Source organism: Palaemon carinicauda, chromosome 29, assembly GCF_036898095.1.
Source record: "Palaemon carinicauda isolate YSFRI2023 chromosome 29, ASM3689809v2, whole genome shotgun sequence".
NCBI classification, from domain to species: domain Eukaryota; kingdom Metazoa; phylum Arthropoda; class Malacostraca; order Decapoda; family Palaemonidae; genus Palaemon; species Palaemon carinicauda.
Window position 1 is genome coordinate 88,568,905 of NC_090753.1, and position 27,461 is coordinate 88,596,365.

The 27,461-nt window shown below is 47.1% G+C and overlaps 1 protein-coding gene across 1 annotated transcript in view; it reads left to right on the forward strand.

Annotated features, from left to right (window-relative positions):
* The window catches only part of LOC137622343 (probable RNA-binding protein 19), a 119,217-nt gene that overhangs the window by 42,494 nt on the left and 49,262 nt on the right, over positions 1-27,461 (forward strand). The window contains 1 exon segment of the mRNA XM_068352926.1: positions 25,509-25,697. Within this exon segment, the coding sequence (XP_068209027.1) occupies positions 25,509-25,697 (189 nt within the window).

Genomic DNA, 27,461 nt, shown 5'->3' on the forward strand with positions numbered 1-27,461 from the left:
CTGAAAAAGCGAGAGTCTCTCTGCTCGTTCCTTTCTGCTGGAGTTACACCGTGCCAGAGATCTGAGCTTCTCTTTGCTCCCCTTTCCAAGTGCCTATTTCCAGAAGTCCTGATAAAGGAAATAGCTGCTTCGTTAGTGCAGAAGGACACTCACGATCTAGTTGCGTCCTCAGCTCGCAAAGCTCCCCCTTTGCCTACATTGTCAGCTAGACCGAGGATTGACACTCCAGCGTCTCGCTTTATTCCGCCCTTTCGTGGCAGAGCCTCCAGCAGAGGAGGTGCTCGTGCCGAAGGGAAGCGAGGGAAGAGGAAAGGATCCAAGTCCTCTAAGGGCAGAGTCTGACTGCCCGCAACTTCAGACAGCAGTGGGAGCCAGACTCAAGAACTTTTGGCAAGCCTGGGAGAAGAGAGGCGCAGATTCACAATCTGTCAAGTTGCTCAGAGAGGGGTACAAGATCCCTTTTGTACGCAAACCCCCTCTAGCAACGTCTCCCATCGATCTCTCTCCCAGGTACAGAGAGGAAGAAAAGAGACAAGCCCTGAAACTGGAAGTGTCTCTTTTGCTAGAGAAGGGAGCGGTGGTCAAAGTCTCGGACCTTCAATCACCGGGATTCTACAACTGCCTCTTCCTGGTTTCAAAGAAGACAGGAGGGTGGAGGCCGGTGCTAGACGTCAGTGCTCTGAATGTCTTTGTCACAAAGACGAAGTTCTCCATGGAGACCACAAAGTCAGTCTTAGCAGCGGTCAGAAGGGAAGACTGGATGGTCTCCCTAGACCTAAGGGACGCCTACTTCCACGTCTCCATCCACTCAGACTCCCAACCTTTTCTGAGATTCGTTTTCGAAAATGTGGTCTACCAGTTTCGGGCCCTGTGCTTTGGCCTAAGCACAGCTCCTCTCGTGTTTACGAGGCTGATGAGGAATGTAGCCAAATTCCTCCATTTATCGGACATCCGAGCCTCCCTTTATTTGGACGACTGGCTTCTCAGAGCCTCTTCCAGTCGTCGCTGTCTGAAGGATCTCAAGTGGACTCTAGATCTGACCAAGGAATTGGGACTCCTAGTCAATTTGGAAAAGTCGCAACTGGTCCCATCCCAAACTATTGTGTATTTAGGGATGGAGATTCACAGTCTAGCTTTTCGGGCTTTTCCGTCGGCCCCCAGAATAAGTCAAGCCCTGTTATTCATCCAGAACATGCTGAAGAAGGAACGCTGCTCAGTCAGGCTGTGGATGAGTCTGGTAGGGACGCTATCATCCCTGGAACAATTTGTGTCATTAGGAAGACTACACCTCCGTCCACTTCAATACCATCTAGCTTTTCACTGGAAAAAGGACAAGACGCTAGAAGCGGTCTCGATCCCGATTTCCGAAAAGATGAAGTCTTGTCTGACTTGGTGGAAGGACAATATCAACTTAAGAGAGGGTCTTCCCCTGGCTGTTCAGACTCCCAACCACGTTCTCTTCTCGGACGCATCGGACGTGGGCTGGGGCGCGACACTAGACGGTCGGGAATGCTCAGGACTGTGGAACTCGAGTCAGAGGAACATGCATATCAACTGCAAGGAGCTGTTGGCAGTATATCTGGCCTTGAAAAGCTTCAAGTCTCTCCTTCGAGGCAAAGTGGTGGAAGTGAACTCAGACAACACCACGGCCTTGGCGTACATCTCCAAGCAAGGAGGGACCCACTCACTGACGTTGTACGAGATCGCAAGGGACCTGCTCATCTGGTCAAAAGGTCAAGACATCTCTCTAGTAACGAGGTTCATCCAAGGCAACTTGAATGTCATAGCAGATTGTCTCAGTCGGAAAGGGCAAGTAATTCCAACAGAATGGACCCTCCACAAGGATGTGTGCAAGAGACTTTGGGCCACTTGGGGCCAACCAACCATAGATCTCTTTGCAACCTCGCTGACCAAGAGGCTTCCAATCTATTGCTCCCCAGTCCCAGACCCAGCAGCAATACATATAGATGCCTTTCTCCTAGATTGGTCACATCTAGATCTCTACGCATTCCCACCGTTCAAGATTGTCAACAAGGTACTGCAGAAGTTCGCCTCTCACGAAGGGACAAGGTTGACGCTAGTTGCTCCCCTCTGGCCCGCGAGAGAATGGTTCACCGAGGTACTTCGATAGCTAGTAGACGTTCCCAGAAGTCTTCCTCTAAGGGTGGACCTTCTACGTCAGCCTCACATAAAGAAGGTACACCAAAGCCTCCTCGCTCTACGTCTGACTGCCTTCAGACTATCGAAAGACTCTCGAGAGCTAGAGGCTTTTCGAAGGAGGCAGCCAGTGCGATTGCTAGAGCAAGGAGAGCATCCACCATTAGAGTCTACCAATCGAAGTGGGAAGTCTTCCGAGACTGGTGCAAGTCAGTCTCTGTATCCTCGACCAGTACCTCTGTAGCTCAAATAGCTGATTTTCTCTTATACCTGAGAAAAGGACGATCCCTTTCAGCTCCCACTATCAAGGGCTACAGAAGCATGTTGGCATCGGTCTTCCGGCATAGAGGCTTAGATCTTTCCAACAATAAAGATCTTCAAGACCTCCTTAAGTCTTTTGAGACCACTAAGGAGCGTCGTTTGGTTACACCTGGTTGGAATTTAGACGTGGTACTAAGATTCCTCATGTCAGACAGGTTTGAGCCGCTACAATCAGCCTCCCTGAAAGATCTCACTCTAAAGACACTTTTCCTGGTATGCTTAGCCTCAGCTAAAAGAGTCAGTGAGATTCATGCCTTCAGCAAGAACATCGGATTTTCGTCAGAAAAAGCCACATGTTCGCTACAACTTGGTTTTCTAGCCAAAAATGAGCTGCCTTCTCGGCCTTGGCCTAAATCTTTCGATATTCCCAGCTTATCGGAGATTGTAGGCAATGAACTAGAAAGAGTCTTATGCCCTGTGAGAGCTCTTAAGTTCTATTTAAAGCGTACTAAACTTTTACGAGGCCAATCTGAAGCTTTATGGTGTTCAGTTAAGAAACCATCTTTGCCTATGTCAAAGAATGCTTTATCATACTTTATCAGACTGTTAATACGAGAAGCTCATTCACATCTGAGTGAGGAAGACCAAGCTTTGCTTAAGGTGAAGACGCACGAAGTTAGAGCTGTTGCAACTTCCGTGGCCTTTAAGCAAAATAGATCTCTGCGAAGTATAATGGACGCAACCTATTGGAGAAGCAAGTCAGTGTTCGCGTCTTTTTATCTAAAGGATGTCCAGTCTCTTTACGAGGACTGCTACACACTGGGACCATTCGTAGCAGCGAGTGCAGTAGTGGGTGAGGGCTCAACCACTACAATTCCCTAATTCCATACCCTTTTAATCTTTCTCTTGAAATGTTTTTAATGTTGTTTTTATGGGTTGTCCGGAAGGCTAAGAAGCCTTTCGCATCCTGGTTGATTTGGCGGGTGGTCAAAGTCATTTCTTGAGAGCGCCTAGATTAGGGGTTTGATGAGGTCCTGTTGTATGGGTTGCAACCCTTGATACTTCAGCTCCTAGGGGTCGATCAGCATCCTAAGAGGATCGCGAGGCTCCGTAAGGAAGACTTACTTAAAAGGCAGAGTAATCGTTCAAGTCGACTTCCTTACCAGGTACCTATTTATTTTGTTTTTGTTATTTTGATAACTCCTAAAATGAAATAAAAAACTCTTAGCTCAAAAAATGTAAACATATATTACTGGTCTCTACCCACCATCCTGGGTGTGAATCAGCTATATATTCACCGGCTAAGTTCAATATTTAAAAATGATATTTTAATTATAAAATAAATTTTTGAATATACTTACCCGGTGAATATATAAATTAAATGACCCTCCCTTCCTCCCCAATAGAGATGCAGTGGGACGAGGAGAAAATTGAGTCTTTGTTTACATAGAGCTGGGTATCTGGTCGACAGATGGCGCTGTTGGGCACACCCGCAACCTGTATAGCGATCGCTGGCGAGTTTTTTCTGTACAGTTTGTCTGTCGAGCAACAGAGTTGCAGCTATATATTCACCGGGTAAGTATATTCAAAAATTTATTTTATAATTAAAATATCATATTTACATTGGGTTTACGTTTTAGCGCAGCGGAAATGGCGAGCCATTAGAATTTAACGAGGGTGTATTACCCCCGCGCTAGTTAGCGGGGGGGGGGGGGGGGGGGTAGGGGAGTGGTAGCTAGCTAACCCCCCCCCCCCCCTCACACACAGGTGAGTGCTCACTTTCACTTTTGGCTTGTACTGGGACAGACGTCTCTGTCTTGGTCCTCGCTTGGCAGCCATTGTTTGTTTTGTCTTTACTTAATCGCTTACTTTTCTTTTACTCAATATATATGTTAACATGTTTTCATGTTTGTATAGATATTTGAGTTTAGAAATCAGTAAGTTTCCTTTTCAGAGTTGTGTGTAGTGTACGATATCTCCGTGGAGTCCTCGGCAGTTAGGCCACCACGGCGTAATTTTATGGGTTGCGATCGAGTTTGACTTTGGTCTTTCTCTCTCTCTCTCTCTCTCTCTCTCTCTCTCTCTCTCTCTCTCTCTCTCTCTTGAGGTCATTCACCCTTTTACTACGTGTTACTACGCCCTTGTAGCTTCCTTCCCGTGTGGGGGGGTTTGCTACGCCGTACGTTTTGTCTCAATTAGTTTATGAATCTAATTGTAGTTGTTAATTTTTCAGCTTGTAGAACGATTCCTTTCGGGGTTTTTGTTCTTTCTTTAGTGTTCATTCATTTTTAAATTACATAATTACATAGTTTCATAATTATAATTGTTATAATTCTGTTTTGGTTACAGCTCTCCTTCCGTGAGTGTAAGTGGTTGCGAGGGCACGTGCCTGTTGTGTAATTCTTGTTTCCTTTCCCTCGGGTTTCCTCTTCGGAGCCTTCCCGGGGGAATGAATGTGTACTAATGTTTTTTGTTTTTATTTTTTTACAGTTACCAATCTAGTTCATTTCTGTAATATGGCTACTGTGTGAGCTGTCTTGTGGAGGCCTGGGGATTCGGCTGTTGCTGCCTCCCCCTTGGGATTTTTGTCAGGGGCGTGTCTCCTTCTACTGGAACTACTCCCGTGACGATTGACAGCTCTCCAGTTCATTTTAGGACTCAGGAGGCTTACCTCCTTGGGTGGGTAACTTTCCTTCCCAGGGAAGTTTTTCTTGTCCAGGCTTGAGTTTTTCCCCTTTTGGGGGGTTCTTCTCTTGCCTTTTTTTCGTGCGACTATGCTCTTGGTGCTGAGCGGTCACACCTGCAGTTTCGCTCAAGGGGCTGGGCAACTGCAGGAGCCCCTCTTCGGAGGATTGCTCCTTTTTAGGTCACTGGCTGACCAGTATCTTCTACGAAGTGTTTCTCTTTCGTTCGCGAGAGAGTACACTCATAGAGACTCCTCTTCGGAGGATTCTTCTGCTGCTGTTGCTGTTGGCCTCCTTCGCCGTAAGGCTCACCGTCCGCCTCGTCGTAAGGGCCTCTCATCTCCCTATAAGGGTGCTAAGAGGCGCCTTTTTGAATCTCCGTTTGCAGCCTACAACTCCTTCATCCGCCCTGTTGCAGATGGACAGCAGTCATACGGGCAACGGTCTTCCCGACGGACAACGGTCTTCCCGACGGACAACGGTCTTCCGACGGACATCAGTCTCCCGGTGGACAGGCACGGTCTTCCGGCCTGCTCTTGCTCAGTGGTAGCGCACAGGCGCTCTCCTGCTCATCAGCGCTTCCTGATTGCTAGCGCTCTCCTGTTCGCCAACGCTCTCCTGTTCGCCAACGCTCTCCTGTTCGCCAACGCTCTCCTGTTCGCCAACGCTCTCCTGTTCGCCAACGCTCTCCTGTTCGCCAACGCTCTCCTGTTCGTCAGCGCTCTCCTGCTCGTCAGGACTCTGCTGTTCGTCGGCGCTCACCTGCTCGTCGGCGCTCTCCTGATGTTCGCCCTCCTCGCCAGCGCGCTCCTGCTCATCAGCTCTCTTCTGAGCGTCAGCGCTCATTTGAGGATCCTCGCCCTGCGGTCTTTGACCATCCTACAGTTCCTGCTGAGCTCCCTGCTCGCCATCAGTCTTCTGACCCTGTGGCTACGCGACATCGTTCAGCGCGTGTGTCAAAAGCACATGTTCTCCAACGCGCCTGCGATCTTCCTGTTCCTGCTCGTCAACGCGCCGCGCCACCTGTCCCTTCACAGGATCTCGCGCGTCGACCTCCTGCTCGCCAGCGATCTCCTGCTCGCCAGCGATCTCCTGCTCGCCAGCGATCACCTACGCGCCAGCGATCACCTGCTCGCCAGCGATCACCTACGCGCCAGCGATCACCTGCTCGCCAGCGTTCACCTGCTCGCCAGCGCGCACAGGCGATTTTAGTATCGCCTATTCGCCAGCGTTCTCCCACGCGTCAACAATCGCCTACGCGCCAGCGTTCACCTGCTTGCCAGCGTTCACCTGCTTGTCAGCGCGCTCAGGCGATTTTGGTATCGCCTATTCACCAGCGTTCTACGCGTCAGCGAACACCTGTTTCTCGGCGATCTCCGGACCGCCCGCGTGTGTTACAGCCTGCGTGCCAACGTTCTCCAACGCTTAGTCAGCCGGAGGTTCTGAAGGGTCATGGTTCGCCGGCTACTAGCTCGCCATCGCGCGATCGCTCACCGGCGCATGCTGCTTGCTATCGCTCGCTAACGCGTCACCATGCCACAACGCGCCATTGCCTACCTGTGCGTCAGCGCTCACCAGCTCACCACTCATCTCCTGTTGACCCACATCGACCGCGGTCCTTCTCACCCACGCGGCAGCGCGTTTCCTCGCCATCGCGCCAACGCTTGCGTTCGCCGCCTCGGACACGTGCTCATTCACCTGCCCACCCTCGCGCCCACTCGCCTGCGCGACCGCTCGCCTGCGCGTCCGCGCGACCACTCGCCTGCGCGTCCGCGCGGCCGCTCGCCTGCGCGTCCGCACGACCGCTCGCCTGCGCGTCCGCTCGCCTGCGCGTCCGCTCGCCTGCGCGTCCGCTCGCCTGCGCGTCCGCTCGCCTGCGCGTCCGCTCGCCTGCGCGTCCGCTCGCCTGCGCGTCCGCGCGACCGCTCGCCTGCGCGTCCGCGCGACCGCTCGCCTGCGCGTCCGCGCGACCGCTCGCCTGCGCGTCCGCGCGACCGCTCGCCTGCGCGTCCGCGCGACCGCTCGCCTGCGCGCCCGCTCGCCTGCGCACCCGCGCGACCGCTCGGCCGCGCGACCATCGTTCGCGGCGAATTCTGCAGCCGGGGGTAGCAGTAGGAAAGCGTGTTCCTAGACAACGCTCGGGATCGCCTCCACCCAAACACAGGTTGGTAGTGCAGGACAAGGATACTACTGAGGGGAGGTTAGTACATCATTCTTCCCCACCTTCTTTGCAGGCAGGTACTGTGGTGTCCACTCCAAAGGATCGCCCGATCCCTTTCCCTTTAGCGAGGATTTCGGACTCTGTGTCCTTGGAGCAACAGACTTGGTTTGGTCCTCTGGCGTGGGCGTTAGTGAGGGTTATGAAACCAGCATTCGCCGACCAGGGTAACAAACCAACGGCTGTCTCTCCTACGCTGAAGAAAAGAGAGGAGTGGACTTCGTGGTGACTTCCCCCAGGGCGAAGTTGGTTCCCAAGAGGTCGGTCGTGAAGGCTCCTTCTCCTGCTCGAGGGCTTTTTCCTTCTCCCGTGGACGAGACCTTTCCGTCCTCAGGTGAGTCCAGTGGGGCGGTAGTCTTCCCCTCGGCACCAAGGGGGGAGACTTCGCTTCATGGAGGAGAATCATCTCGTGAGGAAGGGGCCCCTCGAATCTCTTTGTCGGGATCCTGTATCCCTCCCAGGAGGGAATCCAAGGACTCCAAGACCGTCCCAAAATCCTCCTCAAGAATTCGCCAGGAACCCACGACTACCCGGGGGAATGTCCACGTTTCACCCCAGGAATAGATCCCTGGGGCAGGAGACTTAGCTGCCAGCCCGCAGGGAGGAGAAAAGCAGGAATCCGAACATACCTTCTGGCAGGTCCTAAGCCTGATAAGGCAACTTAACGGGCTTATGGATCCAGTCATCGCCCCCGTGAAGGCAAAGACACGATTTTGGATGAAGTGTTTGACGTTCGGAAGGCCCCGAAGTCCAGTGCAGCTCTGCCCTGGTCTCGGGATCTAAAGAGTGCCAGAGCTAGGGCCATCCTTGAGAAGAGTTTGTTTGTGCCCAAGGACAGAGACTTAGACAGCGACTGTGCGGAGGAAGTCCACTTCCGTTTTCACTCCTCGAAGGCGCTTTCTTCCAGACTCTGCAGGGCTACAGCGCCTATTTCTTTCAACCACGTCGGCCTAAGTTATCGGCTACGACAACTGAGACAAGGTGTCCAATGGCAGTTTCCTCCTGTCAGGAACAGATGGCCCGGGAGGCTCCCACGGGGGGGGGGGGGGGGAATAGTCCTAAAGGGAGCGGCAGAGTTCACGAACTCTAGGATTGCAGGTTTCACGCTGGGAGGATGCTTAAGGTTACTCATCCGGATGACAGCTTCCCGATGCCCATTCCCCCACGATCTCTGTGATCAGCCAAGGATATCGCGCCTGCCGTCTCTGTCGGCGAATTCAGTGTCTCTGAACCTCTATGCCATAGCGTCGGCAAGAGTTGCCCGTTTGGGCAGAATGATACATACCTTAGGCGAAGTTCCTCCATAGGATCATCGACGGCTTCACCCCCCGCTTCTTCAGTCGATCCTTTCTTGTAAGGAAGTATCAGAGACGAGAGTTCCGTAGTCGACCTCTCAGCCCTGATCAAGTTTGTCGAACAAACTTCGGCCAGCGTAGACCAGCAGAATCGATCAGACTGGTAACGAGGCGACAGGACTCCTTAAACCCTGGATCGGAAGGACGGGTACATTCAGTTTCCATTCCATCCATCTTCCAGGGAGCTCGTGGAATTCAGCCTACCCTGCAGGTATTCCTGCTTATGATGCAGTGTGACGATCCCGCCGTGGCATCGCAGGTTTTTTTCCCCAGAGAACTCTCCCTGCTTTCCTCATGGCCGCTCAGGTGCAGGCTTCCGCCTCCTTCGCTTTTTGGAGGGCTGGTCAACTCCGGCAGGCTCGGGTTCGACCTTCTTCAGTGCCAGGACAAGCTTCCGGATGCTTACCATGAGTGTGGGTTCATGGTATTTTGCTAGGAGCCTTCTCTTCTTCTGCCTCAACATCTGGAGTATCTGGCCATGATATTGAGTCAACGGCCTTACCACGTTGGAAACCCCTCGTCTCGTCCGTCCAGCGAGGTTAAGCAACGTCGGTTCTGGTTGGTACTTGGATGGGTGACCACCTGGGGACGCCAGATTCTGTTACCACATCCTCCGAGCCTTCCTTTCAGTTGACTGTGGCAAGGCTGAGGAGAGTCGCAGTACCTGTTCTCAGTCAAGCAGAGCTTTCAGCCCTACCTGGGGACATTTCCTAGTTCTCCTTTCCTCATTGACCCGTCTATAGTCCGAACGGTCGCCTCAGGACAAGTTCCATGTGGGGCGGTCCAAGTTCCGGTGGTTTCAGGCAACGATTAACCGGACTTCCTGGCCCCTATGGGACCAGCGGAACTATTAGACCTGCAATGGGTGTTGACCTATGGAACCTCTTGATGGGAGTGGATATTCTCGTCCTTTCCCCACATTCTTGATGCTGTTCTCGGACTCGTCAAAGAAGGGGGGGGGGGGGGGGGGGGGGCCATGTTCCGGTCCAGGCCTATGGTCAGGACCTGAAGGATACCTCTCCATCATTCAGGCAGGCTTAGGGGCCGTAGTCTGGCCCCTCTACAGATCCCACAGCTCCTACCGAGTCGCTCCGTGCGCGCCGACTTCATGATTCTGGCGTGTTCTAACCAGCAGGGGACGCATTTTCACACCTTCACATCTTGCAGTAGAGATACCGAGATGATTGAGATACTCTCAATACCACCATCGGCTCTCTCATTCCATGCAGAGGAATGTTCTCTTAGACTATCCGAGCAGAGCCTCGTAGAGAGAGTGTACCTGGGGGTCTTTGGCCTTGAGTAACCAGCAAGTCCTGGTCTGGGGGACCTGATCGCGACAGCTTGAAACCTCAAGCTTCCGCTGTTCTTCCCCTCAGTCTCAGACCCCGAGACTCTGGCAAGATGCATTCCGGTGATGGTGGGACAACTTCGACGCCTGCGTCTTCCCTCCTTTTTGTCTGTGGAGAATGGGTCTCAACAAGACCAGGTAGTCTGTCAACCTTTCAATGGGTGAGCTCCACTGGGACTATGCGCAGAACGGTTTCTGGACCCTCTGCTTCCCCTGACGGAACTCCCGGGAGAGCTTCTCCCACGGCACAGACTACTCAAACAACCACACTGCAACATCTTTCACGAACCGGGGTGTCGCTTCGGCTTCATGCCTGGAGACACTACGCCTCCTCCTCAAGAAGAGACAACCCGCTACAGTTGCGGGACGGAGGTCGCGTCATCTGCGATAGTCATCCGCAGGGTGAAGAGTCTTCGGTGGTTGGTGCCGTGGGAGATATACCTCTTCCCTTGAGGCCTCTTCTCCAGCAATAACGGTCTTATTGCCTTTCGGCGGGAGGAAACTCCTTTCCGCTCTCGGCAATGAAGCCTGTCGCTCAGCCTTTCCCTGACCTTCAGGCTTAAAGGAATAACTTTTTCCTTCCCGCTGGATCTTTCCTCGCTCGTACGAAGCTGCGATCGTCCCTGCCCTAGTCGGAGGGAGACCTCCAACTTGGAGCATGGCTCGGACTTTTTAGTCCCTTAAGAGATCTTCTCAAGACCCTTTACGACAGGCCTCGGATTGTATTCCGCCTTGGGTCTCCTGCTCACTCTGGCCGCGGCCAGTGTGTAAGCAATCTTCTTGGTCTCGAACGACTCCGCTCCTTCTAAGGAAGAGGGGAAGGCAACATTCAGGTTCGCTCCTGAGTTGTTGGCTAGACTCAGAATCTGGGGGTCCCGGCCCTTCAGTCCAATTCCTTCAAGATTTCGAGTCTCCATTCTGTATCTGATGTCCCAAGACCTTCTCCTTCTTGCTAGTAAAGGAATCGAGAGGTTAGCTTTGGGAACAGCTGCAGTTTGTCCTCAGTTGTAGCCGATTTGGGAGCACAAGGAGGACACGGGGGAGAGTCACCAATATACCTCTTCAGCTCGGACTCAAGGACATTCATCTCGACCTGTCTCCAGACCCTCCCCCGTCACGTCGCCCTACAGCACGATGTTGGATACATCGCAACGTCCCTCGCCTTCGAGTAATACTACTCTGTGACGCAGGTGCTACAAGCTGGAGTCTGGAAGCGTCTAATGACCTTCGCAGCCCGCTTCCTGCATGGCGTGACCCACAGGAGTTTCGATACGCTTTCTATCGCTTTGTGGTGGCTACACAACAGCTGGTCTAACCTCAGGCTCCTTTTTGGACAGGTAGCAGAAGGTTGAGGGCATTGTTATCAGGTTTTAGTCTGTATGAACGAAAGAAGTGTGCCTGGCCCTTATTTCTTTCTTCATCATCCCCTCTACGGGGAAGCAGCATCCTGGTCTCTGCATAGCTGACCTCGAACCTCTGCAGGTAAACCATGCTTCCTTGTGTTCCGAGTATTGAGTCAATACTGTCGCGTCCCCCATACCCTGACGAGGTGGTATTGGGAACGTCCTAACCCAGAGTTCCTTCTGGAACTCCAGGTCAACTGCCTAGGACGGGTCACACTTCTTTCTTCACACACAAGCTTATGTAGGCCACACAGTTCCTTGCGGAGCAAGGAACTTGTGAGGTGCAGGGACTCCTTTTATCGAGTGCTACTCACTCGGATTCTGAGTCCCCGGGTAAAGCCAAAGCCAGTATGGCTGGGGACTTTCCACCCTACCTAAGGGGTAAGTCACCCAATGTAAATAGCGTGGTTTGTATTTCGGTTACGGAACAAATGACAAATTCAAAGATAATTTGTATTTTTCCTAACCATACAAACCTTATCTATTTACACATATTTGCCCGCCAGCCCTGTCCCCCAAGACAAGTCCTACCTCTAAGTGAAAGTGAGCACTCACCTGTGTGTGAGGTGGGGGGGAGGGGTAGCTACACCCTCGTTAAATTCTAATGGCTCGCCATTTCAGCTGCGCTAAAAGGTAAACGCAATGTAAATAGCTAAGGTTTGTATGGTTAGGAAAAATACAAATTATCTTCAAATTTGTCATATTAAACAATCTCACCAACTATTCAAGTATAGTCACACTCTCCTCCTTCAACATCTCGGCTCTCACACCATCCATACCAGATGCTTTGCCTACTCTCGTTTCATCTAGTGCTCCTCACTTCCTCTCTTGTAATCTCTCTCTCATTCTCATCTCCCATCACCGGCACCTCAACACCTGCAACAGCAATTATATCTGCCTCCCTATTATCCTCAACATTCAGTAAACTTCTCAAAATATTCCGCCCACCTTTTCTTTGCCGCCTCTCCTTTTAACAATCTTCCATTTCCATCTTTCACTGTCTCTTCAATTCTTGAACCAGCCTTCCTTACTCTCTTCATTTCTTTCCAAAACTTCTTATTCTCTTCATATGACTGACCCAATCCCTGACCCCACCTTAGTTCAGCTGCTCTTTTTGCCTCACTTACCTTGCGCTTTACTTCCACATTTTTCTCTTTATATTTTTCACACTTCTCTACACTATTACTCTGCAGCCATTCTTCATAAGCCCTCTTTTTCTCTTCCACTTTTACCTTCACTCCTTCATTTCTCCATTCACTTCCCTTCCTCATGCTGCCTCCAACAACCTTCTTGCCACACACATCACTTGCAATCCCAACAAAATTTTCTTTTACTAACTTCCACTCCTCTAAATTAACAGTTTCTCTTACTTTCACTGTGTTATATGCCATTTTCAACCTTCCTTGATAAATACAGTACTTTTTACCCTCGGTTTTATTAGCTCTTCAACCTTCACTAGCTCCCTTTTACACCCACCTGCTCTATTCCCCCACTCTTTTGCTACAACTAATTTTCCTTCCACTAAAAAATTATCAGACATACCGTTAGCCATACCCCTAAACACGTGCACGTCTTTCAATCTTCCAAACATTCTTTTAGTTATCAACACATAATCCATTAATGCCCTTTCTGGGCTCGAACCTGTGCCGCCCAGTGAATAAGCTCCATTTAAGCACTTATTCTTAGGTAATTTACTGCTAAATATACCAGAGAAAAAATGTAAAGGAGTGCTAGGTTAACTAGCTCGCTCACCTATTGGTGTCGGTATAAAATTGGGCGTATATTCCAGAGGTCCCGCACTATTTAGATTAATCCACGACAGAGAACCCCAATAGAGGAGAGCCGTTCAACCTCACTCGGTACTACTACAATGCATCCGCTCAGAACTCAACTCCTTTTAGCACAACGTTCAAAGTAACCCGCTTTTTTTCTGGTGCTCTCGCTTTTGGATATTTTCTAGTGAATTATGGCTTCTTCGTCGGTTTCCCAGGAGACACCGTCTAAGTTAAGTACCAAGCTGGATTTTACTGTGTTTTGAGCAACCTAGATCGTTTAATATTTATATTATAGGAGTTTATTCTCTTCGTTCATACCGATCTTGCTTGATTTCACTACAGTTGGTACTCCTGTTTTTGAGAGCTTTTAATTTTCACTTGCGGTGTTACTATGTGTATTATTTTTATTATCAAATATTATTTGTTATTGTGAATATTCATTATTTAGCGTTTAGAATCCTCGTGGTTCAAATTTTGGGCCGATATCATTTACGTATCGCTATGGCTGCCGACCGTGCTAAGGCGGCAATGTTATTTTAGCCATCAGGTGTGTCTTTTGTGATTTAATTATTTATGTTGCATGCCTTGCCCAAAAATTTTCAATGTGTTTATTCATATATTTAACGCTATTATTATTATTATAATGAATATTTGTGCCATTACTCCGTTTGATCTGTCTGATTGGGGATCGTCAGTTGGTAGCCCTGCTGCCTCGTATCACGTGATCCTCCCCCACGCTCCCCCTCTAGCTAGGTGGGAGGCTAGGCTTCTCCCCCCTCCACTAAGGGACCGTTGCCTTCTCCTTTTAGAGGGGGTAGTTAAGTGTTTATGGACTTTGTCCTCCGGGTGGCCCGGCGGTTTAGTCTCTGTCTAGTCTGGTTGGCCACCGGTCTACAGAGTTGGATCCCGGTGTACCCTATTTTATATTCACTTTTCATTCTGGCTTATGTTATACGAAACCCTCCGGGTTCGATTGGCAGTTCTTAGTTACAGTTCCGCCCCCCTATTATTTTATAACATTTCCTATGATGATTATATATGACAGATCACTACCCCGGAGTCCCTAAAGGAATTGGTATTGAATATACCTTTATTTCCCGGCCCGGGGTCTACCCCACCCCGGGAAATCAGACACTATGTGTCTTAATTCCTTGTTTTTGCATCCTTTTTTATGCTCCCGGCTTGACCGGAATGGATGGCTATACTTTAGTTTCAAGTTAGACTTATGTTTAGGCCCGGGACCCCCGGTCCCGCCCCTATGTAAGAATATTATAGTTAAGCTCTAACCTTGCGTTAGACCTATGTTAGGCCCGGGTCCTCCGGACCCGCCCCTAAAAAAAAAAAAAAAAAAAAAAAAAAAAAAAAAAAAAAAAAAAAAAAATTTATTTTATTTTTTACAGTCTAATCTTGTGTTAGACCTATTTTAGGCCCTACTTAAAAGAATAGTATAGTTAAACTCTATTCTTGTGTTAGACCTATGTTAGGCCACTTATAGAATAGTAGTTAGGCTCTAATCTTGTGTTAGACCTATGTTAGGCCCGGGTCCTCCAGACCCGCCCCTAATTAAGAGAATTACAGTTTCTCATATACTATTCTTTTTACAGATGGTGCATTGTCTGACGCCGGCCTGTGCAGCTGTTCTGCACCAGCCTTGTGGCCACTCCGTCTGCCGATCTCACGCCCCTTGTGGGGTTCAACTGGAAGACGTTGTGGTATGGCACCCGGATAACTGTGTGATTTGCTTCGACCTCATCACTACCCTTGGTTCTGACTCGGTGAGTCCCGTTGGCTATATTGCCTTCTTATTTTATTTACTATTAGTAAGATATCTATGGTCTTGAAGGACCATTGGGAGTTTCCCTTTTATAATTCCCACTATTATTTCAGGCATCCCCGGAGCAAAAGTCTGCGGCTCGGGCCACACTGAAGGTGTGGGTTGGTGGTTTTGCCCGGAATGTAAAGTCTAAGCGGCCGTACGTCCTATCTGAGGACTACTGCACCATGGTTTACCCCAACGCCAAGTCTTCAGCTGCTGTGGCTAGGCATGTGGCAGCTCCCATCATTGCCCACATTGATGCCACTATAACGGGTCTCATCGACCCAGAGCAAGATCCATCGGACGCCCCCGGAGGTCTGGAGGACAATGTTGCCTCCATGAACCTGGACGTCGAACCAATGTTGCTAGACGAGCCGGATACAGGTAGGGTGGTAAGTGAGGCAGGTGTGTCCGGCGCTGAGATTCCTATCCTCAGCCCCGCTCTTTCTTCTTCTTCTGATCGCTCTTCCTTTCTTGGATTTTCTGGGGACCGTGATTCGTCTCAACGTTCATACCCGGTTCCCCCTAAGGATAAGTCTACTTCAAGGACCTTACCCAAAGCTCGCAAGCCTCACAAGACTTCTCATGGCTCTAAACCTGGTACAAACCCGTCTTCAAAGACCTCTGGTTCCTCCTCTAAGTCTCACGACCCGGGAGTTCCTTCCGCCCCTCCTGCTGCTAGCCCGGGCCTTTCCGAATCAGCTATGCTTCGCATCGTGTCGGAGATGCAGGAAAAGTTGGTTTCGGAGATGCAGTCGAGGATGGACACGATGTTCTCTAACTTCGGTCAGAGAATTGGGGCTTTAGAGCAAGGAGCTCCGGAGAGAGTCCAAAGCTCTCTCATACCGGATGCCTCTAAGCTCCCGCCGTTTGCCAAGAACAACCCCTGGCGGATGGCTCTTCATTCCCCGTTCTCAGACGGAATGTTGACTCTGGAGGGCCTTGGCACTCGCCCTCTAGAGGACTTTGAATTCTTTCCTCCGGGTCTGGCATTTCCATTTCATGGTTATGCCAGACTTACCGAGGAAGCTTTAGTCCGATTAGACAAGGTCCCCAAAGAGACGGTCATCTTCCCGAAGGAGCAAGCCCAATCTGTTTGGGCCAGATTTTTGAATGACATCGGCTGCACTAACACCATGCTGACGCCTCATAAAAGCTCCTTTACGATGTTCTTAATGGACAAGAACACCTTGACTCCATGCGTCAATAAGGTGGCAGAGCTTGCCTTTCAATATGCTCTGGAGGAGAAGCCCTTGCCTCCCATCCGAGAGGTGGATCCAATCTCCCTCCTTCTTCCCTCAGGTATTGAGTGTTGGGACAACGTCCATACCACCTTTACCTCCGGCAAGCTTGCAGCAGACTGTGCCTCAGTCTTGTTTAGTGAGAAGCTTCCCCGTCTCCCGGAATCTCTCATTAAACAGGAATATGATTCCCGCCTACGTGTGGGCCGTACTCTAAACCTGGCCACATCCACGGAGTCGATAGCCTTGACTTACGATACGGAGAGTATTTTTAAGTCTCTCAACAAGGCTACGCTACAGTCGTTATATTATGACTTATATGACTTTGCTACTGCTAAACGCAGATGTCGCAAGCATGTTCTAGCTGAGGCGACGATTAGGCATGAACCTAATAAACTCATCCGGTCCTCCTGTTGGGGTTCAAATCTCTTCCCCGAGGATCTCGTAGAGGAAGTCTTGGCGGAGGCCACTAGGGTTAATCAGAGCCTTAAAGCCCGTTGGGGTTTGACCCCTAAACGCAAGTATGACCCCGCAAATTATCAAGCCCGGGGTAGGAAGAAGCTTAGACCATATACCTCCACCCAGTTCAGGCAACAACAGAGTGCTTCATCCAACTTCCGGCTGCCTCTTCCTCCATCTTCTGTTGCCCCTGCACAGCCTTCCACCTCTCGGGCTCCTTCGGATGACTATGTCACCGTTCTGCTACCTAAGAGCCAGCTTTCTGGTGCCTCCGCCACTTCCCCTGCCTTTAACCAGTCCTACGAGGCTCATAGCTCTTCCCAGAGTTATGGTAGAGGTAGAGGCTACCACCGTGGCTCTAACCAGAACAAAGGCAGGGGAAGAGCCTTTCGCAGAGGAAAGAACTTCCGAGGCGGACGTGGAGGCAACTCCTCAAACCAATACTGAGGTGCAGCAGGTAGGGGGGAGGCTCTATGCCTTCCGCAACAAATGGAGGTTCAGTCCCTGGGCGTTCAGTATCATCTCCAAGGGACTAGGGTGGAGTTGGATTCAAGGACCTCCTCCTCCGAACAAATTTCGTCAACATTCCACTCCGGACCTGGTCGAATTTGTCCAGGAACTTTTACAAAAGAATGCCATACAAGAAACGAAACATCTGAAGTTTCAAGGTCGGCTGTTCAGTGTTCCGAAGAAGGATTCAGACAAGAGAAGAGTGATTCTAGATCTATCCCTTCTCAACTTGTCCATTCAATGCGACAAGTTTCGAATGCTTACCGTCTCGCAGGTGCGGACCTTACTTCCCCGTGGGGCCGTCACCACCTCTATCGATCTTACAGACGCCTACTATCACGTCCCGATAGCGAGACACTTCCGTCCGTACCTAGGCTTTCGCTTAGGGGACAAAAGTTACTCCTTCAAGGTGATGCCTTTCGGGCTCAACATTGCCCCAAGGATCTTCACAAAGCTAGCAGAAGTCGCTGTTCAGGAACTCAGGAATCAAGGGATTCAAGTAGTAGCCTATCTGGACGACTGGCTCATTTGGTCAGACACCTCCCAAAATTGCCTAAAAGCCACTCACAAAGTCATCCATTATCTTCAATCTCTAGGCTTCCAGATCAACTTCAAGAAGTCCCGTCTTCTTCCAAAATCGAAGTTCCAATGGCTCGGCCTGCAATGGGATCTTATATCTCATACTCTGTGTCTTCCCAGACCCAAGAGGTTAGAGATTGCAAGAAACACCAAACGCTTTCTCAAAGACAAAGTAAGTTCCAGACGGCTTCAAGAGAAGATTCTGGGTTCCCTTCAGTTTGCCTCAGTGACGGATCTTCTTCTGAAGGCAAAATTGAAAGATATCAATCGTGTCTGGCGTTCGAGGGCGAACCGGAAGCTCCGGGACAGGAAAGTCCGCCTTCCTCCCATTCTACGGGAAAGACTTCTTCCTTGGACAAGAGCAAACAGTCTGTCAAAGTCAGTTCCCCTTCGATTTCCGCCCCCGGAATTAATCATTCACACAGACGCATCCCTATCAGGTTGGGGCGGCTATTCTCAGCTCAAGAAAGTTCAAGGTCTTTGGACTCCCTTGTTCCGCCATTTTCACATCAATGTGCTAGAGGCCATGGCAGTTCTTCTAACCCTGAAACGTCTCGCTCTTCCCAAGAAACAACACCTTCGTCTGGTCCTCGACAGCGAAGTGGTGGTCCGCTGCCTCAACAGAGGCGGGTCAAAGTCAGGGCCTCTGAACCATGTTCTAATAGCCATATTCTCCCTAGCAGCCTCGAACCGTTGGCATCTTTCAGCTGTCCACCTGGCGGGAGTCCGGAATGTAGTGGCAGACGCCCTGTCCCGGACCTCCCCTCTAGAATCGGAATGGTCACTCGATCTAAAGTCATTTCGGTGGATTCTCTCTCAGGTTCCCGGTCTCCAAGTGGACCTCTTCGCCACGGAATCCAACCACAAATTGAGAGTATATGTGGCTCCCAATCTAGACCCTCAGGCTTACGCCACAGACGCCATGTCACAGAATTGGGACAACTGGGAAAAGATTTATCTCTTTCCCCCGGTGAATCTTTTGCTGAAAGTTCTAGACAAACTGAGATCCTTCAAGGGACAAGTAGCCTTGGTCGCACCCAACTGGCCCAAGAGCAACTGGTATCCTCTCCTGCGGGAGTTGAGACTATACCCTCACCCGATACCCAATCCGGTTCTGTCTCAGATAGTACAAACACGCGTTGTGTACGCTTTCTCAAACATTCAGAGCGCCCTAACTTTATGGACTTTATGAAGTTTGCGGCTATGCATGGTGCCAATATTGATCCTCAAAACACCTTGTTCCTAGAATCAGATAAACGGGATTCCACCATCCGTCAGTATGACTCTGCAGTTAAAAAGTTGGCAAAATTTTTAATAGACTCAGACGTGAACTGTATGAACTTGAACCTTACAGTCACTTTCTTTAGATCTTTATTAGAATCAGGTCTGGCAGCCAATACTATCACCACTATTAAATCGGCTCTGAAAAAGATCTTCCTAGTGGGTTTTAACATAGACTTAACCGACTCTTTGTTAGCTTCAATTCCGAAAGCTTGTGCCAGACTGAAACCGGTTACTCGTCCTACCCCGGTGACCTGGTTCCTTAATGACGTACTCAAATTGGCTTCTGATACCATTAACAGTTCTTGTGATTACATGCCCCTCCTCAGGAAAACACTTTTCCTAGTGAGCTTGGCTTCCGGGGCAAGAATTTCTGAATTGGCAGCCTTGTCGAGAGACCCGGGTCATATTGACTTTCTGCCTTCAGGAGAGGTCCTTCTTTCTCCTAACAAATTCTTTTTGGCTAAGAATGAAGACCCTCAAAACAGATGGACCTCCTGGAAAATTGTTCCCCTCACGCAAGATCCGTCGCTGTGCCCTGTCACTACTCTTAGGTCTTATCTATCCCGGACCTCCTCTAACTCCTCGGGGCCTCTATTCGTTAGAGAACAAGGCGGTACCATTACTATTAAAGGGATCAGGCAACAAATTTTGTATTTTATTAAACAAGCTAACCCTGACTCTTTTCCTCTTGCACATGATATCAGGGCGGTTGCCACCTCGGTGAACTTCTTTCACCACATGAATTTTACAGACCTTTCCAGGTATACAGGGTGGAAATCACCGTCAGTGTTCAAGAAACACTACCTTAAACATTTGGAAGCCCTAAAATTTTCTACAGTAGCCGCAGGGAGCGTAGTTACTCCCGAGTAACTCACAGGTTAATGCCTTGACTCTTTATCTCTCCCTCTTACCTGCCTCATTTATACCCTATTGTATTCGTTGGTCTCGCACCTGAATACTGTTATTATACAGTGATACCTCGGTAGTCGAACGACTCTATACTCGAACAATTCGGAGTTCGACCAAAATTTTCGAGAAATTTTTGCTGCGGTGCTCGACCAAAAATTCGGTACTCGACCAGCCGAACACGTGACGACCGCATGGGCTTTGTGATGATCGCGCCATCTCGGCCACTCTCGCTTGTTCGGGAAGCATCAGTTCTCTCGAGAGCGTCACTCAGACAACGCGCGATCAGCATTCGTTGTGATTTAGTGATTTTCAGTGCTTTTAATTGCTTTTTTAGCTTTCATAATGAGTCCCAAGAAAGTAATGAGTGTTAAGGGGAAGGAGAAGAGGAAAACAGTGCGAACAACGATCGAGTTGAAGAAGGAAATTATAGCGAAATATGAGAATGGTGTACGAGTGTCCGATTTAGCGGTAGAATACGGAATGGCGAAGTCGACCATTTCTACGTTTTTAAAGCATAAAGAAATGATTAAGAAGGCGAATGTTGCAACGGGAGTTACGGCGGTAACTAAGCAAAGGCCACAAGTGATTGAGGAGATGGAAAAGTTGCTTTTAATATTTATTAAAGAAAAACAGTTGGCCGGGGAAAGTGTTAGTGAAGCGTTCATTTGTGAAAAAGCGTTGCATATCTATGAAGAATTAGTGAAGAAAAGTCCGAGTACCAGTGAAAGTGATTCATTTACATTTAAAGCGAGCAGGGGTTGGTTTGAAAAGTTTCGTAATAGAACAGGTATTCATCGTGTTACTAGGCATGGGGAGGCAGCTAGTTCGGATCAAATTGCAGCCGATAAATACGTGGGGGAATTCGATCGGTACATAAATGAACAAAATTTGATCGCACAACAAGTCTTTAATTGTGATGAGACTGGGTTATTTTGGAAGAAAATGCCAGCCAATACGTACATTACCAAGGACGAGACGAAGATGCCAGGTCACAAGCCAATGAAAGATAGGCTAACATTGTTGCTGTGTGCAAATGCAAGTGGCGATTGCAAGATCAAACCCTTGTTAGTGTACCACTCGGACAACCCCCGGGTGTTCAAACGAAATAATATTTGTAAAAGTGCACTACCAGTTATGTGGCGCTCGAACACTAAATCTTGGGTCACAAGACAATTCTTTACTGAGTGGATAAACGAAGTGTTTGCCCCCCAGGTTAAGGCTTACCTCATTGAAAAGAGCTTGCCAATGAAATGTCTTCTGGTTATGGACAATGCTCCTGCACATCCTCCAGGTCTCGAGGATGACTTGAAAGAAGAATACAGCTTTATCAAAATCAAATTCTTGCCCCCCAATACTACTCCCATACTCCAGCCCATGGACCAACAGGTCATTTCAAACTTCAAAAAACTCTATACCAAGGCCCTTTTCAGAAAGTGTTTTGAAGTGACCAGTGACACGAAGTTGACCCTAAAGGAATTCTGGAAGGAACACTTCAGCATCCTCAACTCTGTTAACATGATTGACCAAGCTTGGCGAGGTGTGACCTATAGGACATTGAACTCTGCCTGGCGTAAGCTGTGGCCATCATGTGTCACAGAGAGGGAGTTTGAAGGTTTCCAACCAGAGGCGGGTCCAAGCACTGCTACCCCTGTAATTTCTGATGACACTGATGTCGTTGAGGAAATTGTTGTCATGGGCAGGAGTTTGGGGCTTGAGGTCGACAAGGATGATATTGATGAGCTTGTAGAAAGCCATTCTACCGAGTTGACTGTGGAGGAATTGTTGCACCTGCAACAACAACAGCAGCAGGATCTGATTGTGGAGCAGGAATCTTCAGAAGAGGATGAGGTAAGGGAGGATGTTCCAAGTTCTCTCATCAATGAAATTTGTTCCAAGTGGGCAGATGTGCAGGCTTTTGCTGAAAAATACCACCCAGAAATTGCAGTAGCAAACCGGGCAGTGCATATGTTTAATGATAGTGTCATGTATCATTTTCGAAAAATACTGCAGAGGAGGAAGAAACAATTAACAATAGACCAGTTTTTCACAAAAGAAAAGAAAGCTGCTACATCAAAGCCTGTTTCTCCTCCAAAGAAGAGACAAAGAAGAGAAGAAACCCCTGAAATAGATCTGCCCACCCTTTCATTGGAGAGAGAAATAACTCCTGAAGGAGAACTACCCTGCCACATCATGGAAGGGGACTCTCCTTCCAAGCAGTAACCTCCCCCTTCCATCCTCTCCACATCCATCCCTGTATGCCATCGAACCGCTGCTCAAAGGTATGTTCACTACAGTACAGAAAATGGTTTAAAATTGTTTTATTTTAGTACAGTAAATGGTTTAAAATTGTTTTATAGGATTTTCTGACCAATTTCATACACATTTAGATAATTATTGTTGTTTAGGTACACGTTTTATTAATATTTTGGGCCTGTTCGAGTGCTTGGGAACGGAATAGAATATATACCATTATTTCTTATGGGGAAAAAAAATTCGGTACTCGAACAAATCGGAGGTCGAACACGGATCTCGAACGGATTATGGTCGAGTACCGAGGTATCACTGTATTTGTAAATTTTTATGCTCCTGAGTATCTGTATATATTATCACTCACGGCATTATTATACCTACCTTATTGGATTTATGTTCATATTTAAGATACCCTTATAATTGTTTTTTGGTACTCATCTCTGATTAAAGCATCCTGTATTTCTCTTACGCTTATGTTTTTTCCTTTATTTTGCAAGTTTGGTGACATTTTTCTCTTGTATAGATTCACTGGGCGGCACAGGTTCGAGCCCAGAAAAGGGATTTTGACGTAGGAAAAATCTATTTCTGGGCGAGGGACCTGTGCCGCCCAGTGAACCCTCCCAGCTCCTCTCCCTTGGAGTCCCCAAACTTTGGGTGCTAAGGAGTTGGGTTCTGAGCGGATGCATTGTAGTAGTACCGAGTGAGGTTGAACGGCTCTCCTCTATTGGGGTTCTCTGTCGTGGATTAATCTAAATAGTGCGGGACCTCTGGAATATACGCCCAATTTTATACCGACACCAATAGGTGAGCGAGCTAGTTAACCTAGCACTCCTTTACATTTTTTCTCTGGTATATTTAGCAGTAAATTACCTAAGAATAAGTGCTTAAATGGAGCTTATTCACTGGGCGGCACAGGTCCCTCGCCCAGAAATAGATTTTTCCTACGTCAAAATCCCTTTTCTACCACTTCCATTTGCCACTCTTACCCATTTACACTTGTTTTTATCTTTCTTTTTGAAAAAACTAGAACTTATCACCATCTCTTGCTCAACACACATATCTACCAGTCTCACCACTCTCATTTTCACCTGGTACGCCATACTTCCCAATGACACCTACCTCTCCAGCGCCCACTCTACCATTTAAGTCACCCATGGAAACTACATAATTCCCTCTACCCAGTCCTTCTACACACCTACTTAATTCATTCCAGAACTCATTCTGCTCTTCTTCACTTTTCTCACAACCTGGCCCATACGCACTGACAAAGGCCCAACATTCCCTACCTAACCTAACCCTTACCCACATTAACCTAGATGAGATATCCTTCCATTCTACTACTTTACCTGTCATCCATTCACTCAGCAATAAAGCCACACCTTCTTTTGCTCTTCCCCTTTCAATCCCAGACACTCTACCAGACATTTCACCAAACATCACTTCACCTTTCCCTTTTATCTTTGTCTCACACAAAGCCAATATATCCATCCTTCTATTCCTAAACATACTTCCAATCTCACATCTTTTACTCTCTATCATACTACATCCACGCACATTTAAACACCCCAAAACTAGAGTGCGATTCGTCAAAAATGAAGGCTAAATATTTGGATAGATATGCACATACACACACATACTACTCTGTCTCCCCCCTACCCGAGAGATGGGGAGAGCTTGCATGTCTGGAGAGAAATATATACAGTATTTATATATACAGTAGCCAGGCACTATTATGTAAGGTAGATGTGAAATGGTTATTCCTATGCTATGAGTGATGCATTGTGAAACAATAATAGCAAGCATAATTATTTAAAGGGAAGAAGAGGAAAGTGCAAGAACACAAACAAAATACTTGCAATATTAAAGTTACTTTCTTACAGATTTTACTTGAGTTACACCTTAACAGGAGAAAGTAAAACAGTAAAAAGAAATATCTTTTACCTGTCTACCAAATCTAGAAGAGGTTTTAGGTTTAAGGCTTTTTTAGGATATTGAACCTTCACTGTGGCTTTGTTCAATTGGTATTAGATAAATAAGTAAGGATGGAAGATTGATGTAAATGAGAGACAGTAAGTTTTTTAATTAGTTTGAAGATGGGATTAGATTAGAACCAAATGTTTATAATGCTGATATACAGGTCCTTTGATACTGTGTCAAATATCTGAAAATTTAATAAAGTTTTGTTTCTTAAGAAAACGGCTTTTTACGGAGGAAAGCTGCACCTTTGGTTCATATTTTTCACATATAGTCATGATAAGTAGTTGATTTCCTTTTTCATGGCTTTGTTGGGAGTTATACAAATTTTAGAGGTTGTAAATTGAATTTTGAACTTAGAAAATGAGGACCTATTTGATGTACATAAATTGGTATGATATAGTTTCATTTTGTCATATTTTGATATTGCAAGTTGGTTGTTATGTTGTAGTACAATACTTGATATTCCTATTATTTTGGCTATACAGTACAGTATTATACTTTCTTTACTGTCTTCTTGTTACCCACCATTATCCCTACATTAAGGGATCAGCTGCCTGATGCAGGGCACATCAGACAACTGATCCCTTCGATCAAAGGCATCTTCTTCCACCAAACCTCTTCTCTCCATATCATCCTTTACCTTCTCTCGCCATTTCTGCTTTCCTCTCGATCTTCTTCCCCTTACAGATTCCTCCCAAGCCCTCCTCACTCCCTTTCCACCATCCATCTTTTATACGTGTCCACACCATGTCGTGACACTCTTTATCATCTCGGCAATCTTCGCTACATCTGCCATTCTTGTTATTTCATCATTTTCCAAACTTTCAAACAGTGATATTCCCATAATCCACATTAGCATTTTCATCTTTGTTCTCTCTAGAGGGTTATAAACTTTGAGTTATATACATTGTTCATCATTTATTCTTAATATGTTTTATGTTCATTTGAGTTATATACATTGTTCATCATTTATTCTAAATATGTTTTATGTTCATTTCAGATTGACCGTGGTCATTGTTCAATAATAAAGACATTTGAATAAATGGACCAAGCTCTTATTTAAGACCACGGTCAATCTTTCAACCCGGCCAAGGGAAAATCTGTATGTAGAATGCGGTGTTCAACACCTTGTGCAGCGTATCATCAATCACTTATTTACTCTCAAGCTCTGTTTCCCCTTTTCTTCCTATACTTCCTGTACTGTGTAATGTAAATTTCAAGTTAATCCATAAAATGTCACCAAACATAATTCAAGATATTCTTCATTTATCCCAATTTTTAGGAAAAGTGACCGACATCACGCTTCCCATATGCAAGATTACCAGACGACCCAAGGGCTTTGGAACCATCACCTATATGTTCCCTGAACATTCTGTTCTCGCCATGACAAAACTAGATGGCACGTCATTTAAAGGTCGCATTTTGCACATCCTTCCTGCTCGTTGTGACGAAAATGAAAATGAGGAGAAAGGTAAGTTATGGCTAGTTTATCATTGTGAACATATAATTTTCTTTCTGTTTACCATGTGCATTAGCAGTAATTATGGAATATTTCTGTATTCTTATTTTCATGTTTGGAAGTATCACCAATTGCAAGAACTACTTGTTTGCATTATTTGAAGTGCTATGCACTGTTTGTTTTATGATATAGACATTTAGATGTTAATAAAGGTAAGATGATTTTATATGCAAAATAGAAAAATCGTCCTTGAATTTTAATTTGTTCTGTAATCAAAATACAAACCACGCTATTTACAGAGGGTTACCTTTTAGCGCAGCTGAAATGGCGAGTCATTAGAATTTAACGAGGGTGTATTACCCCCGCGCTAGTTAGCGGGGGGGTAAGGGAGTGGTAGCTAGCTACCCCTCCCCCCTCACACACAGATGAATGCTCACTTTCACTTTTGGCTCGGACTGTGACAGACGTCTCTGTCTTGGTCCTCTCTGGCAGCCATTGTTTGTTTTGTCTTTACTTAATCACTTACTTTTCTTTTACTCAATATATATGTAAACATGTTTTTATGTTTGTATATATATTTGAGTATAGAAATCAGTAAGTTTCCTTTTCAGATTTGTGTGTGTAGTGTACGATTCTACGTGGTGTCCTCGGCAGTTAGGCCTCCACGGCGTAATTTTATGGGTGGCGATCGAGTTTGACTCCGGTCTTTCTCTCTCTCTCTTGAGGTCATTCACCCTTTTACTACGTGTTACTACGCCCTTGTAGCTTCCTTTCCGTGTGGGGGGGTTGCTACGCTGTACGTTTGTCTCAATTAGTTTATGAATCTAATTATAGTTGGTTTTTTTCAGCTTGTAGAACGATTCCTTTCGGGGTTTTCATTCTTTCTTTAGTGTTCATTCATTTTTCAATATTTAACTTAGCCGGTGATTATATAAGCTGCAACTCTGTTGCTCGACAGAAAACTCTACGTTAAAAATCCGCCAGCGATCGCTATGCAGGTAGGGGGTGTACTTCAACAGCGCCATCTGTCGTGCAGGTACTCAGTACTCAATGTAAACAAAGAACTCAATTTTCTCTCTGTCGGGCTACCGGCAAGACCTACTAATACGCTGTGCTAACTGGATTTGTTTTCACAACTATTGGTGAAGTACACTATTCTAGTTTTGAGCTTTTGCTATGCAGGTGTTTTATCTTCATCTCAAAACTTGAACTCGTTTTGGATAGATTTAATTATGGTGACAAAGACAGTATGGACTTTCTTTCACTTTTAAATGGCCGACCCTTCCCTTAGACGGAAGTATGTTTAGGCTTTTAGTAATTATATCACGTTATAGATTTTCCTCTATATATTTTATATCTCTCCGCCTTATTAGGCCTCTTCGATTAACTTTCCATTTATTATAAACATATAAAAATAATTTTAATGTTTTGTTTATATAGAACTTTCCTGAGAGTAGGCGGTCCTAACTTGGAAACCGAAGTTAATCAACGTTGAGCCCTTTATATCGTAATTAGCTTTTAAGAGCTAAGGATTTAAAACTTTTTAAATGTAATATTTTATGAAAGATTTTCTTTGATAGTCTTCGTACTGTTTTCAAAGATGAACTAACGTTTAGTTTTTTATGCTACGCAGTTGTTGACGTTCAGGACGTTCAACATGCGCTCTATCGTTACGATAGAGAGAGAGTGTATCACGGTTTCACTTTGCAGTAAGAGTAAATCGATTCTGACGTTTTGTTCATTCTTTCTTAGCTTAAATGTTTTAAATTCTAATTT